The sequence below is a fragment of the Carcharodon carcharias genome, chromosome 10, assembly GCF_017639515.1.
Source record: "Carcharodon carcharias isolate sCarCar2 chromosome 10, sCarCar2.pri, whole genome shotgun sequence".
In the NCBI taxonomy this organism is placed as follows: Eukaryota; Metazoa; Chordata; class Chondrichthyes; order Lamniformes; family Lamnidae; genus Carcharodon; species Carcharodon carcharias.
In genome coordinates, this window is record NC_054476.1 from 152,394,873 (window position 1) to 152,410,374 (window position 15,502).

General features: G+C 45.0%; 1 protein-coding gene across 14 annotated transcripts in view; it reads right to left on the reverse strand.

The window, feature by feature from the left end:
- The window catches only part of msi2b (musashi RNA-binding protein 2b), a 522,720-nt gene that overhangs the window by 363,275 nt on the left and 143,943 nt on the right, over nt 1-15,502 (reverse strand). For all 14 annotated transcript variants that reach the window (XM_041197726.1, XM_041197725.1, XM_041197718.1 and 11 more), the window contains exon 6: nt 12,888-12,980. In XM_041197726.1, coding sequence (XP_041053660.1) covers nt 12,888-12,980 — 93 coding nt within the window. The remainder of the gene's footprint in view (nt 1-12,887; nt 12,981-15,502) is intronic.

Below are 15,502 nucleotides of genomic sequence, written 5' to 3' on the forward strand. Positions count from 1 at the left end.
GAACAGACCATATGGGTGGCTGGCATGTGAAATGGAAACATTTAGGGCGTACTCCTCTGCCAGGTTAAGTCCAGCGTAAGGAGACTCTTACTCAGGCCTGGCCCTAACTCTGCTCTATCTGACCTGGGGACGACGGTCGTGGCTGATTTCCCAAAGAGCAACCTTCGCCATCTTGAAAGCAAACCTTAGCGTCCATTTTGAGTGAGGATGAAGGAATCAAATCTGCAATACACCTCGATATTAAAAAAAAACATTACCTTTTTCCCTTCACAACAAAAAGGTTTTATAAATTGCAGTAAAGCAGCAGGACTATTGCCAAGCCCCCTCAATCACCCCCGCAAACGGCCTTTGTCCCAGCTGCTTCCTGGGCTTGTCCGTTAGATGTGCAGCTACCAGGGGGCAATCCCACATTAAACTGGAAAGGTCATGGGATAATGACTACATCTAGTCAATGGAAGGAAGCTGCAGCAATCGCATTACAGCGTTCAAACTGAATCAGTAATAGAAGCTGCACAGAGCAGTTGGGACACCAAGATGAAGTATGTGGGAGTGAATCACTGCTACTTGCTTTCATTTCGACTCAGAACAGAAGTCGCGCACAGGGCTGAGGAGAGGGATCATCCCTTTAATTAAAGCTGCTTACATTAACCAGATGTTCTGGAGGTTAAAACAGGAGGTGACAGTTTGAAAAGCCTTCCATCTCAATCAAATTTGAGTCGTTTTTAAACCATTTCCAAGTCTGTCCTTCTTCTTCTTTGCTTTGTGAAATGTGGCTCACCAACAAACACAGACTAGTGAGGTGTGAATTCCCAGACAGTTATGTTAACCATAAGTCATACATAAGGCAAGTAAAAACAGTGCATCAATAAATAAAAGACATGAGGATTTCACGGATCTGCCCAAGCTTAAACGAGCTGGGCTTTCATCTGTGCTAAGAAGCCTCCTCCTTGTACACACTGGTACCAGCCTATTAAACCTTACCAGAAAATGGTCACATGTAGAGAAAAGCACCTTTTCTCATGCTAAGTACTGCGTAATGACTTCAGAGGCCCCTCTCGCAGGCCTGGCTATTCTTAAAATAAACCTGTAAAGGTAGGCTGTAGTGGGAAAGAGAGAGAGAGAGAGAGAAAAAGAGTGAGAGAGAAAGAGTGAGGGAGAAAGAGTCAGAGGAGACAAGGGGCCTGGGAACTAGGGCAGCTGCCTTATAAAGGGACGATTGTAGTGACCCACTGAATTGGAAATGACTTGTACGGTCACAGAAAGAAAAACTCTGGCAGAAAATATAAAAGAGAAAATGAATTTGAAAAAAAAAACAACGAGACAGGAGTTACTGCAGCTTAGCAGAATAAGCTCACTTTGTTGAGGGCAGACAAAGCCGATTAGGCTAAAGCGCTGACTAAGGAGAGGCCTTCAAAACTAATTATTCCACTCACTACTTCATCCGTGGATGAGAAGTTGCGAGTGTGAGACTTGGTCTCCATCTCTGGATTTCAAAGAGAATCTGGTTTCTGCTTTAGTCAACCCTACGGTAAAACTCTTCACAAGTGTTGCAGCAACAGCCCCAGCTCCATCATTTAGGTTCATGGCAGAGAATAACCAAAACTTTGCCACAGACTTCCTTTAATAAAAGACTCCAACGTCACTTCTGTGGGTAGAAATAAAACAGCTACAATTTGTATTGCAACACATCGCAGTGTCAAAACATCTCAAAGTGCCTGACAGACGTGGAATTTGTTGTGACTGATGTTACATAAGGAAGCCATTCCACATTTAATAACGTCCAGGCAGCAAACGGGTGAACAAGAGGGTTTATCTTCTTTTTAGAGGGCATGCTCTTGATCAGGACATCCCAAGAACACCCAGCTCATCTTCACTGTCCGCACAAAGCACCATGATCATCTCGGGGCCAAGGCAGCAAATCAAGGGCACTGGTGAGTCAGCGCACGTTGCACAACCATTACATAAGAACGCAAGAAACAGGAGTAGGACTAGGCCATTCAGTCCCTCGAACCTGCTCGGCCATTCAATAAGATCATGGCTGATCTACTACCGCAACTCCACTTTCTCACCCTATCCCTTAATTCCTAAGCTATCCCATCGCCAAGAGCGGGATAACTGACCATTCACCATATTTCTATTTGTGGGATCTTGCTGTGTGTCAAACGGCTGCCACTTTTGCCTGTGCAACAATGGTGACTGCACTTCAATAACCATTCACAGTGAAACACTTTGGGATGCCGTCAGTAAGATAATAAATACAAGTTTGCTGATACCGACTCGAACAGTAACCGATGTTACAGAAAAATCCAGCCCAGCTTACGATCACCCCATAAACTCCGCTAACCAGAAAGACCGAAGGACCAAGTGCCGTGTGAGCATCATCCCCTCCAAGTCGCACTCTATCTTGACTTGGAACTATATCACTGTTCCTTTACTGTGACCAGGTCAAAATCCGAGAACACTCTCCCTAACAGCATGGTGGGTCTACCCACACTGCATGCACTGCAGCAGGTCAAGAAGCCCACCACCAACTTCTCAACAGCAATTAGGAACAGAAACAAAACGCTGGGTTCGCCGTCAATGCCTAGATGCCGAGAATGGAAAAAGAAAAGCACACAATGCCCACGAGAGATGCTGTCAGAGTGACTGAGAATATCCTTAGAAAATAATCTTGTACATATCTGGTTGTGTTCTTTTTGTTGCTCCTTCTATTTATAAAAAAAAAGCCAATTAAAGCTGTTCAGTTGGTGCACAGGAGAAAACAAGCTCTTCCCCTCATCACACCACTGCTAGGTCTTTCTTGCAGCCTCTCCGGATGGGGTGTGGACTATGGGGTTGGGGCAGGGGCACAGGGTTCAGCGTCATTTTAATCGAAGATTAACTGGAAGCTTCCTCAGTTACCTAGCTGACACGGTGATGGAGCGACATGGCAAGCGGATTTCGCACTGCTCTCATTGACAATAACTGTCCTTGAGCAATGGCTGACAATAGTTATAGGTGAAATGACGGCTCAGAGCACTCACCACAAACTGCATCAAGTGTTACAAAGGATCAGAGTTATCTATATTAGTCAATTCAGTCTCTCTGTCCACAAGAGATGACTAACATTGGCCAACTTCCAAGGTCAGAGGCCAGTTTGAAATATAATGCAACAGAACCTGGGTTACTGAACTCTCTTCCAAGCATAGGCATTTTGGAAATCTGATTCACCATCTCAGAGTTGTAAGGATTTCTTTGGCTGTGCTACATGTAGTTGCTTCTAGTTAATACATTCTAAGGTGTACAAGATTTGTTACATTGATGAAGACAGGTTTCACAAGCTCAGTCACATCACTACATACTGGCACCAGAGAAATCCTTACCCCAACGGTTTCTTTAACCACTAAAGGCACTTGAACCCCAAATACTGAATGAGAAATAACAGCCTGTCTGGGAGTACAGTTTTAAATTAAACTATGGGTACAAGGAGGCAGTGTCAATTCCAATAATTGTATGTCATGGAAGAATGAGTCCAAAGTTAGCCTGTACCTTACAACAGGTTTATTGCCACCATAGCAAAGTCACAGGCTCTCCCAGTGCCTCCTAACATTCAGAATGAACTGGTTTATATTCCCTAATCCTTCCCCAATGCCTTGCCACAGGAGCACACCAACAAAAGACAGGCCTTCCAAAAGCCAGTTACTTCTTAACTTGTCTGCTTATAATTCTCACTAAATCTGCTAACATGTTATAACTCTAACCATCAGTAGCACACCAAAAATCACGGAAGATTCACTTACCCGCCTTGTTCCTGCTCAAATCTGCACCCCACCTGCCAGTTTGGTTGGGGCCCTTGAACAGATGGCTCAGACTGTTCTGACAAGTGTCTATTTGGAACATGCTAAATCGGGATCCTACCATGTACATTGAAAAACCCACACAATATTAATTAAAGGTACTGATCGACAGACACCAAGTACACACCAATCCTTGGTAGCTGCTAACCAGTGGTTCTTAAAGGATGGGTTGCAGGCCACTTCCACAAGGTTGGTTTTAGGTTTCCGTTTTAAACAATATTTTTTCGTGGGACAAGGAACATGAAGAGACTTCATTTATATAGCGCCTTTCACAACCAAAGAGCCGCCCAAAGTGCTTTACAGGCAATTAAGTTCTTTTTGAAGTATAGTCACCCTTGTAAAGTACAAAATGCGTGATAATGACTAGCAGATCTGTTTATGTGATGTTGATTGAGGGATAAAAATTGGCCAGGACACCAGGAAGAACTCCCCGGCCCTTCTTTGAAATAATGGCCATGGTTTCTTTTCTGTCCACCTGAGGGGTCGGATGGGGCCTTTCTTTAACGTCTCACCCGAAAGACAGTGCAGCACCCTCTCAGTACTGCACTAGCAGTGTTAGCTGGAATTTGCGCTCAAATCTCTGGAGTGGGACTTTGACCCACAACCTTCTGACTTGGAAGTCATTGAGCCACAGCTGACACAGAGGAGTATAGATGCCCATCAAAAACTTTTGGCCCACTCGCTGCCCTGCTCCCAACCCCAAACCAAGCTGAATCAGACCAAGAACGCCAGCTGACTGGCACAATCGCCCACAATCAGGATTAAAATCGGAACCCTACGAAGAAAGGAAGATGAACGGTGAAACTTTTGAATCATGGCCTATTTCTCACTTCAATAAATTGGACATAACACAGGAACTGTGAGTCTGCAATTACCTCATTTAACCATGTTCCTTAGTGGGAAGGATTGCATCATGGCAACCTTAGTGTCCAAACGAATGACCATTGAGCATCTGACCACAGGAATGAGAAACCCATTAATTCAACATCAGCTGAAGTGGAAAATAGAGAGAGTGAATCACTGAAGGGCAAAGGTCCTCATTAGTGGGACTGTTTGTATTGTAGCACACAACAGGGGGAACTGGTTAGCACTCAATCTTTTAAATTTATTGAGCTTGAGAGCATTTTCTTTTGTATTTTATATTTGGTGTGGGAAGAGACAACTTTAATGGCATAAAAAGCACAGTGGTGGCATGGATACAAAATTGGCTGAGTGACAGGAAACAAGAGTAGGGCGAACAGTTGTTTCCCAGGCTGGAGGAAGTGGGCTTCCCATCAGCTCAGTACTGGGACCACTGCTTTTCTTGATATATCTGAATAACTTAGGCTTGGGTGTATGGGGCACACTTGCAAAATTTGCAGATGACACAAAACTCAGGAGGCACTGTGAACTGCAAGGAGTATGATGATAGACTTCACGAGGGCATAGGCAAGCTGGCAGAACAGACGGACATGAGGCAGACAGAATTTAATGCAGAGAAGTGCGAAGTGGTACATTTTGGTAGGAAGAATGAAGCGAGGCAAGTTAAACTAAAGGATGCAGCCCTGAAGCAGTATAGGTCAGGACTAGAGGGACTTGGGGGTATATATGTGCACAATTCATAGAAGGTGGCAGGGAAGCTTGAGAAAGGGAGTAAAAAGGCATATGGGATCCTGGGCTTCATAAATTGAGGCCGAGAGTGCAAAAGCAAGGAAGTTATCATAAACCTTTACAAAGCTATGATTCAGCCTCAACTGGAGTAGTGTGTCCAATTCTGGGCACTGCACTATAGGATGAATGTGAAGGCTTTAGAGAGGGTACAGCAAAGATTTATGAGAATGGTTCCTGGGATGAGGAACTATAACTTAGGCTTGGGTGTATGGGGCACACTTGCAAAATTTGCAGATGACACAAAACTCAGGACAGACTGGAGAAGCTGAGGCTGTTCTCCTAGGAGAAAAGAAGGTTAAGAGGGGATTTGATAGAATCAAAATTATGAGGGATCTAGACAGAGTAGATAGGGAGAAATTGTCCCTTTGGCCAAGGCGTTGAGAACCAGTGAACAGAGAGTTAAGGCGATTGGTAAAAGAACCAAAGCCAGCGACACAAGGAAGAAGTTTTTTTTTACGCAGCAAGTGGTTAGGATCTGGAATGCACTGCCTCTGAGTAAGGAGGAGGCAGGGTTCAATTGCGGCTTTCAAAAAGGGATTGGATAAACAACTGAAAAGAAAATAATTGCAGGTTTATGAGGATGGGAGATGGAATGGGACCAGCTTAACTTCCTCTTGCAGAGAGCTGGTGCAGACCAGACAGGCCAAATCACCTCTTTCTGTGCTGTAACCATTCTACTATTTGATTTTCTTCCTCCCTATTTTCCCAAAAGCCATTAGGTTTTGCTAGGATATAAAGCACTACAGACCCTTCAACTAATCCTGGCTCAACCATTCCAATGCTTTCCTGACCAGCCTCTCATTCACTAGAACTATGCTACCCCTATCCTAGCTCACGCCAAGTCTTGTTCAGCCATCAACCGAGTGCTTATTGATCTAAGTTCCTGGTCCAACAATGCCTGAATTATAAAATTCTCATCCTCGATTTCAAATCCCTCCATCACCGTATCCCTCCCCATCTCTGTAATCTCCATCACTTTACCCCTCCCCATCTCTAATCTCCATCACCTTACCCCTCCCCATCTCTAATCTCCATCACCTTACCCCTCCCCATCTCTGTAATCTCCATCAATTTACCCCTCCCCATCTCTAATCTCCATCACTTTACCCCTCCCCATCGCTAATCTCCATCGCCTTACCCCTCCCCATCGCTAATCTCCATCACCTTACCCCTCCCCATCTCTAATCTCCATCGCCTTACCCCTCCCCATCTCTAATCTCCATCACCGTACCCCTCCCCATCTCTAATCTCCATCACTTTACCCCTCCCCATCTCTGTAATCTCCATCACCTTACCCCTCCCCATCTCTGTAATCTCCATCACTTTACCCCTCCCCATCTCTAATCTCCATCACTTTACCCCTCCCCATCTCTAATCTCCATCACTTTACCCCTCCCCATCTCTAATCTCCATCACTTTACCCCTCCCCATCTCTATAATCTCCATCACTTTACCCCTCCCCATCTCTGTAATCTCCATCATTTTACCCCTCCCCATCTCTGTAATCTCCATCATTTTACCCCTCCCCATCTCTGTAATCTCCATCATCTTACCCCTCCCCATCTCTGTAATCTCCATCACCTTACCCCTCCCCATCTCTGTAATCTCCATCACCTTACCCCTCCCCATCCCTAATCTCCCGCCTTACCCCTCCCCATCTCTAATCTCCATCACTTTACCCCTCCCCATCGCTAATCGCCATCACTTTACCCCTCCCCATCGCTAATCGCCATCACTTTACCCCTCCCCATCTCTAATCTCCATCACTTTACCCCTCCCCATCTCTAATCTCCATCACTTTACCCCTCCCCATCTCTAATCTCCATCACCTTACCCCTCTCCTTCTCTGTAATCTCCTCCTATCCCATAATCCTTTGAGACCTTCACCTTCCTCCATTTCTGGCTTCTTATACACCCCCTGGTTCCTTCGACCCACCATTGGTAGTGACACCTTTAGCCACTTAGGCCCCAAGCCTCAAAATCCCCAACCTAAAATTCTCTACTTCTCCTTTTCCACTTTAAGATGCTTCTTAAAACTTATGTCTTACCTAAGTCTTTAACAAGATTTTGATCATCCTGTCCTAACTCTTTGATTTGGTGTAAATTTCTGTCCAATCACACACCTATGAAGCACCTTTGGACGCTGTACTATGTTAAAGGTGCTATATAAATACAAGTTTTTTGACCTAACAGCTCCCAAGCAGTCAATTTCCACACACAAGTCCAGAGGTGCCTGGTAGGTTTCTGTCCTAGAGTTGGGAGAGGCTCTAAACCTATCCCCATCAGAGTTTCATACAGAGCTCCTGTCCAGGAATTGGGAGCCAGTTTCTCTCCCTTCTCAAGAATCCTGAAGCCAACTGCAGCACTTTTAACTAACACAGCACAAAACAAGAATCAAAACTGGGCTCTCCTGGTCTGACATGAGAATGCCAGGCAACAGCTCAGAATCAAACTTCTGAAGACCTGGATTCATGACACAATAGAGCTCACACAGGCAGGTGGCACTTTTACATTTCCTGTGATTCCGTGAATAGACCAAAATGCGAGGTGGTAGCATTATTGGAATCCTCCATGGAGCTTTCATGTGTTGCTGCCTGATAAATTTCAAAGACAAGCTATAAACTTGTTTTGAGATTACAGAGATCAGCTTTCTCGCAATCTACCTGAAGCAGCAGGTCTGCCCTGAGTCGGGTGAAGCACAGCTTTACAAGGACAAAAGTGTTGCGCCATGTAACACACAGTGTCATCCTGCTGCCAAGGTGTGCTCACAGCCATAAACTCCAACCGTTGTTAAGTAAACACAGCCTCGGGTCAGTCTGAGTTTAATTGCTTTTTTGATGAGAGGAGCTTTGCAGATTGGAAAGCACTTCAGAATTTCAGGCTCTTTAAGTTGGCAGCAGCCAGCGTGACATGACTGCCAGTCTATTATTTTCAAAAAGGATCTTTTTTTTCCATCTGTAATAGAGTGAGACAATTGAAATGCGATGGCTGAAGTACAGCCAGCACGTGCTGTAAACAAGACCTATTCTGTGGATAACTAGCAAGTTTCCTATGGCTCTAGTCACGGCAAGTCAAAAGATGCACAGCTTTACAAGGAAGGCAACATTATGCCATGCAAAACACAATTAACGACTCCACCAGAATCACAGCAAAGCACCTTAAAATCATACAGCACAGAAGAAGGCCACTCAGCCCATTGTGCCTATGCCAGTTCTTTGAGAGAGCTATCCAATTTGTCCCACTCCACTACTCTTTCCCCAAAACTCTGCAAATATTTTTCCTTTCTAGTATTTGGCCAATACAGATGTGTCCGTTCCTTTAAGACTATCTTTAAGGCTACTAATTGGTGTTAAGATACTTCAAAGGCTATGGGCCTGACAACATTCCAGCAACAGTGCTGAAGACTTGTGCTCCAGAACTTGTCGCACCCCTAGCCAAACTCTTCCAGTACAGCTACAACACCGGCATCTACCTGGCAATTTGAAAAACTTCCCAGGTATGTCCTATACACAAAAAGCAGGACAAATCCAAACCAACCAATTCCCGCCGCATCAGTCTACTCTCGATCATCAGTGGAGTGATGGATAGGGTCATCAACAGTGCTATCAGTGGCACTTAACTCAGCAATAACTTGCTCACTGGCACTCAGTTTTGGCTCCACCATGACACTCAGCTCCTGACCTCATTACAGCCTTGGTCCAAAACATGGACAAAAGAGCTGAATTCCAGAGGTGAGATGAGAGTGTCTGCCCTTGACATCAAGGCAGCATTTGACCGATTGTGGCATCAAGGATCCTTAGCAAAACTGGAGTCAATGGGAATCGGGGGAAAACACTCCACTGGTTGGAGTCATACCTGGCACAAAGGAAGATGGTTGTTGGAGATCATCTCAATCCCAGGACATCACTGCAGGAGTTCCTCAGGGTAGTGTCCTAGGTCCAACCATTTTCAGCTGCTTCATCAATGCCCTTCCTTCCATCATAAGGTCAGAAGTGGGGATGTTCACTGATGATTGCACAATGTTCAGCACCATTCATGACTCCTCAGATACTGAAACAGACCTTGTCCATATGCAGCAAGGCCTGGACAACATTCAGGTTTGGACTGATAAGTGGCAAGGAACATTCATGTTGCACAAGTGCCAGGCAATGATCATCTGCAATGAGAGAATCTAAGCATTCAATGGCATTACCATCGCTGAATCCCCAATGGTCAGCATCCTCTGGATTACTTTTCACCAGAAACTGAACTGGACTAGCCATATAAATTATGTGGCTATAAGAACAGGTCAGAGACTGGAAATTCCGTGGCGAGTAACTCATCTCCTGGCTCTCCAAAGCCTGTTCACCATCTACAAGGCACAAGTCAGGAGTGTGATGGAATACTCCCACTTGCCTGGATGAGTGCAGCTCCATCAACACTCAAGAAGCTTGACACCATCCAGGACAAAGCAGCCTGCTTGATTGGCCATCCACCATCTTAAACATTACTCACTCTGCCACCGACGCACCTACAAGATGCACTGTAATAACTCACCAAGGTTCCTTCGTCAGCACCTTTCAAGCTCGCGACCTCTACATTTAGAAGGTCAAGGGCAGCAGATGCATGGGAACACCACCACCTTCAAGCTCTCCTCCAAGCCACACACCATCCCAACTTGGAACTATGTCTCTGTTCCTTCACTGTCACCGGGTCAAAATCCTGGAACTCCCTTCCTAATGGCAATGCAAGTGTATCTACACCCGCTTGGGCTGCAGCAGCTGAAGGTGAAAGCTCACCACCAAATTCTCAAGGGCAATTAGGGATGGGCAAAAAATGATGGCCCAGCCAGCGATGCCCACAACTCATGGCTGAATTTTAAAAAAGGCCTTTGGGTTAGTTTGAAGGTGAAATGAACTTTTGATTGTGGGCATGTCAATTAGGAGATTGCAGACATTGTGGCTCAGGTATTTCACATTGATGAGTTGTTGCTGCAAACATTGCAAGTATTCCCTTATACTTCTTTTCCCTTACAAAGGTGGGACAGAGCAATTTGCATATGCAGCACCTGGAGAATGGTGGACAGAAAGAGTGCATATACGTAAAACTTGTAAAATGTAGCTTCGTTTCTATGCTCAGAAACAGTTAGGGTGACTATAACGACAGGTGGCTAGATGTTTCTGTATGTTCCTGTGAGCTGGTTGTCAAGACCCACAATCAAACTGGGTTACAGGAAGGAAGCAGATTCACCAGGCCTGCTATAAATTAACGTTGTTCTGACCTGACACCATTTTTAAACTGCAACTGTGAACCACAGCACTGAAACCAGTACTTTCAAGTCGTACGTCTTTAGTAACGTTTTGGACAGAAATGTTCCTCTCAAATGTGAAAACTCGGTATGTTGGCTTCGTAGGCTATATTAAGGTTGTTCAGCAAAACCAACTGTGCAAACAAGAAGGGTACCAATACAGAAATCATGAATGCAGTAAACCACTTCAACTACAAGGCTGTGTAGGGCACATTCCAGAATCAATACTGAATTAAAACTTTCCATTTAGATTCTCAAGAACTTCTCATCCTGTTGATTCCTTTCAAGGCACTATAAAAGGAAGTAGTCCCTCTTCCCTTTGGATCATTCCACATCAGCATAAGGAAATAGTCCCCAAGGCCCCATCAGGTTTCCTTCATTTTACTTTTATAAGAGCACCTTCTGACACATTTCTTTTCTATGAATGCCTAGAATAAGGGCTGCCCCGATGGCTCAGTAGATTTATGCATTAAGCCACTCAGATCCCGAAGGTTCCCAGTTCAATCCCCAATCAGTGCTGAACTCGCTGGGTTCAACTAAAGCAGCAGGTGAAATAGGTCTGCAACCGGAACATCAATCAGGCTTCCCATTCCGGACTGGAACGTGGGAACAGGGAGGAGATGGTTCAGCCTCTCAATCATTGGGCCATTCTATTAGATCATGGCTGATCTGTATCTTTACACCTTCTATCCACCTTGGGTAACTATTGATATCCCTGTCTAACAAAAATCTATCAAGCTCAGCTTCGAAATGTTCAATTGATCTCTCAGCCTCAGCAGCTTGTCTGGAGGAAGAGTGTTCCAGGTTTCCGCTACCCTTTGTGTGAAGAAGCACTTCCTGACATCATCCCTGAATGACCTGGCTCGAATTTTAATGTTATGCCTTTTTGTTCTGTAGTCTCCAACCAAAGGAAATAGTTTCTCTCTATTTAGTTTCTCTCTATTTACCCTACTTCATCATTTTCAAGACCAATTAATTCACCTCTTAATCTTCTACACCTAATTACCAGCATAGACTCAATAGGCCAAATGGCCTCCATTTGTGCCGCAATGAGTCTTTATCAATACAAAGCTGCTATCAGCAACCAGTCCTGAAAATTTAACCCATCTAGCTCCAGTCTCATTCTACTCTCATGACTGCCAACTAGTTAGACCCAATTGGAATTTCTCACATGGACTGTGGATGAGGAGAGTAGCAGGCTCAAGTGCGATGCCATCCAAGGTTCAAATACCTCATTGCTACTCATGGTCAAGGAGCAGTGGCTCCATTGGTGAAGTACCTGAGGGAATGCAGTGCAAGATCACCAGCACTCTCCCCAGAAAAAGGGACAAGGGCAGGGGGAAGAATATTGGCCACGTTTCTTTTTAAAAACGAAAGGCCGGTTTACATCGGTCTCCACTGTCCCACACATCAGCGAGCACAAATCCCGCTCCTAACAGCTTCCTGTGGCTGCCAGCTCTGGTTCGACATCCTCATCCATGTCAGGTGCAGGCATGCCTGCCCTGTGTTTGTTAGAGGGTAGGATAATGCACGGGAGGCAGCAAGGAAAACCAGAATCCTGAGTGGCCACAATGGGAAAAATGGCCAAGAGATGGCAATGCCTCTTAAATTAGTGACAATACATCAGTCAAACATTGATTTGAAACACCAGCTCCAACAACCAAGTCCGCCAGTGGCTCCCAATGCTCCCATATGGTGCACACAATGTATGCGCATAGGTGCGGAACTTGTTCCCGTTAAAAGCAACAGGTGCTAGCTCAATTTAACAAGTTAGCAATTTTAAAACAGGGGAGCAATAGATCTATGCTAGACAAGGCTACAGAAGGATCAAAAACCAAGGCAGATGGATGGAGCTAACAGGTCAGCCATGATCACATTGAATGACAGTGGAACAGGTTAGAGGGGCTGAATGGCCTTCTCCTGATCTTATGTTCAAAGCCAGAATTGTATGGAATCGTAGTAGCCAGGAATCATGTACAGAATTGTCCAAGGCCTCGTAACTATGTGCACAGAACCAGTGCCAACTCCCAAAACAAGGAGACCTGTCCTTCTCAAAGGGATTAAGATGGTTGCTTCAATTCTGCACATTCCACAGCATCTTTATCCACTCTTACCTTGCCAAACTGCTCAAAGTACTGCTTTACATCATCCACTACTGTATTTGCAGATAATCCACCTACAAATATTTTCTTTGTTCGTGTGACCATCTGAAAAAGAGGAAAGAAAAACAATGTTCAGTTTCTTCTCTAATTCGGATAACCTGCAAATAACCCAACAAGGAGGAATGTCATCAAGGACAAGCTTCCCATTGTTTGGAGTTTAGGAATAAACACTGTAAATTTGGAAATCCTCAAAAGGGAGTGAAATGGAAGGCTTTTTAAATTTAAAGAAATATTTTCATCTGACTTTTCAGTTAAATGCCAAGACCTTGAATAGACTTAAGACAGGGAATCCTGCTTAGGAGAGCATTACATCCCAAAGGGCAATTAAAATGCAAGCATTCCACATAGAAACACAGAAGAACAGTGACTAAGAAATAGGGAGCGAGCAAGAGAGAGCGAGAGAGAGAGCGAGACTGAGTGGCACTTGCAAAGAGCCAGTACAGACATGTTGGGCCAAATGACCTCCATCTCTGCTTGTGAAGTTCCATGATTCTAGGAAAGAGCAAGCGCTCAATTTTCTAACTAAATTATTTTTGTGCTGGCATTACAATCTAAAGGTCTAGAGACAGAGAAAGGGAAACTGCCACTAAGCTGGGAGATGTACCAAGTTGATGTTGCTGGCTTCCAAGGAGCCAGTCTTGCCAAAGCCAGTAGGTGAAAAGACCAGGGTTGCCGGCGGTGATGGGGAGGTGGCTGGTGAAAGGGAAATGAAAATTAGTCTTTCCATGGGCAGTGAATCCAGCAAGTTTACTTTTAGCTTTCCAAAGTATCCACAACACCCACACATCAGGAGCCAACAGTAGAAACACCCATTAAAGCAAATATATAAACAACACAAGTGAGAGAGATACAGACATACATATAGGACAGTAACCCGGAGAAATAATAGGACACATGCACAGAGACACACCAGTACCAGTCCTTTCCTATATGGTAGTAGATATCTCACCTCCTACATTTCCTCCCACCACACATGAGAAAGAAGTTATATTTTATGAAGTGCCGTTCACACCTACAGGAACAAATTTTTGACAGAGGGCTGAATGTTGGCAAGAACACTAGAGCTCCCTTTGCTTTTCAAATAGTGCCGTGCGATCTTTGGTGTGACCAGGCAGGCAAAGACAGTGGGGCACTGGGCCCATCAGCCCAGGTTTTTGTGCTTTAGTCTCTGGAGTGGGACTTGAACCCACAACCTTCTGACTCAGAGGCAATGGCGCTACCCACTGAGCCACAGCTGAGACAGAGGAACACACACACCGACACCAGATTGATAAACACCGTAGCAATCACGGGCATCCTTCCAGCCTGTGGCACCAAGCAATGGCGCACTGGAATGCCATGGAATGGAGCCATCCGAACTAGCGAGGTGTGGGTTGACCAGGGAAAGTGGGAACATTATATGGAATTTACAGCACAGAAATAGGTCATTTGATCCAACTGATCTACACCAGTGTTTATGCTCCACACGAACTTCTTCCCACCTCTACTGCATCTCACCTTATCAGCTTGGCCTATTCCTTTCTCCAGCATGTGTTTACTGAGATTCCTCTTAAATAGATCCATACTCTTCACCTCAACTGTTCCTTGGGGTAGTGGGTTCGACATTCTTATACTCTCTAGGTGAGGAGCTTTCTCCCAAATTCCCCCATTGGATTTATTAGTGATTATCTTAGATTCATGATCTCTACTTTTGGATGCCCCCCCCCAGCATTTTCTTGATGTCTAACCTAGTGAACTACATCGTCACTTTAAAATTTCACCCCTCAGCATTTTCTTTTCTGGAAAAAGCAGCTCCAACTTGTTCAATCTTCCTCAACAATTACAATCTCTCAGGTCTAGCATCATTCTTGTAAATCTTTTTTTTCCCACCTTCTCCAGTCCCTCTATACCCTTTTCGCAGTATGGAGGGCAAGTGTGAACATAAATATGTTATTTTTTAAAATGTTGACGAGGTTGTATTGAGAGACAGATAGCGAGAGTCAGAACTGAATGCAACAGGATCCACTTTATATACTAAAGAGCTCTGAAGGTGGCAAACAGCATCATTCTTATCTTCAGCACATTATACTGAAACCCATCACACTATTTTCACAGGCAGCCCAGCTCAGTCCTCCTTCACAGTCAAAGTGAAGGGCCACTGGTCAAAGCAACGGAGGCAAGGAGAGGGGGTTTATCACCCAAGACTCTTCAGGCTCAGGGGTCGACAAGCAAAGCAGCCAACTCTTCAAGTCTTAGCCTGGGTTATGTACCCAAAGCCTGGTGTGACCAGGCAGGCAAAGACAGTGGGGCACTGGGCCCATCAGCCCAGGTTTTTGTGCTTTAGTCTCTGGAGTGGGACTTGAACCCACAACCTTCTGACTCAGAGGCAATGGCGCTACCCACTGAGCCACAGCTGAGACAGAGGAACACACACACCGACACCAGATTGATAAACACCGTAGCAATCACGGACATCCTTCCAGCCTGTGGCACCAAGCAATGGAGCACTGGAATGCCATGGAATGGAGCCATCCGAACTAGCGAGGTGTGGGTTGACCAGGAAGGTACTGCTGCCTTGACCCTTGAGG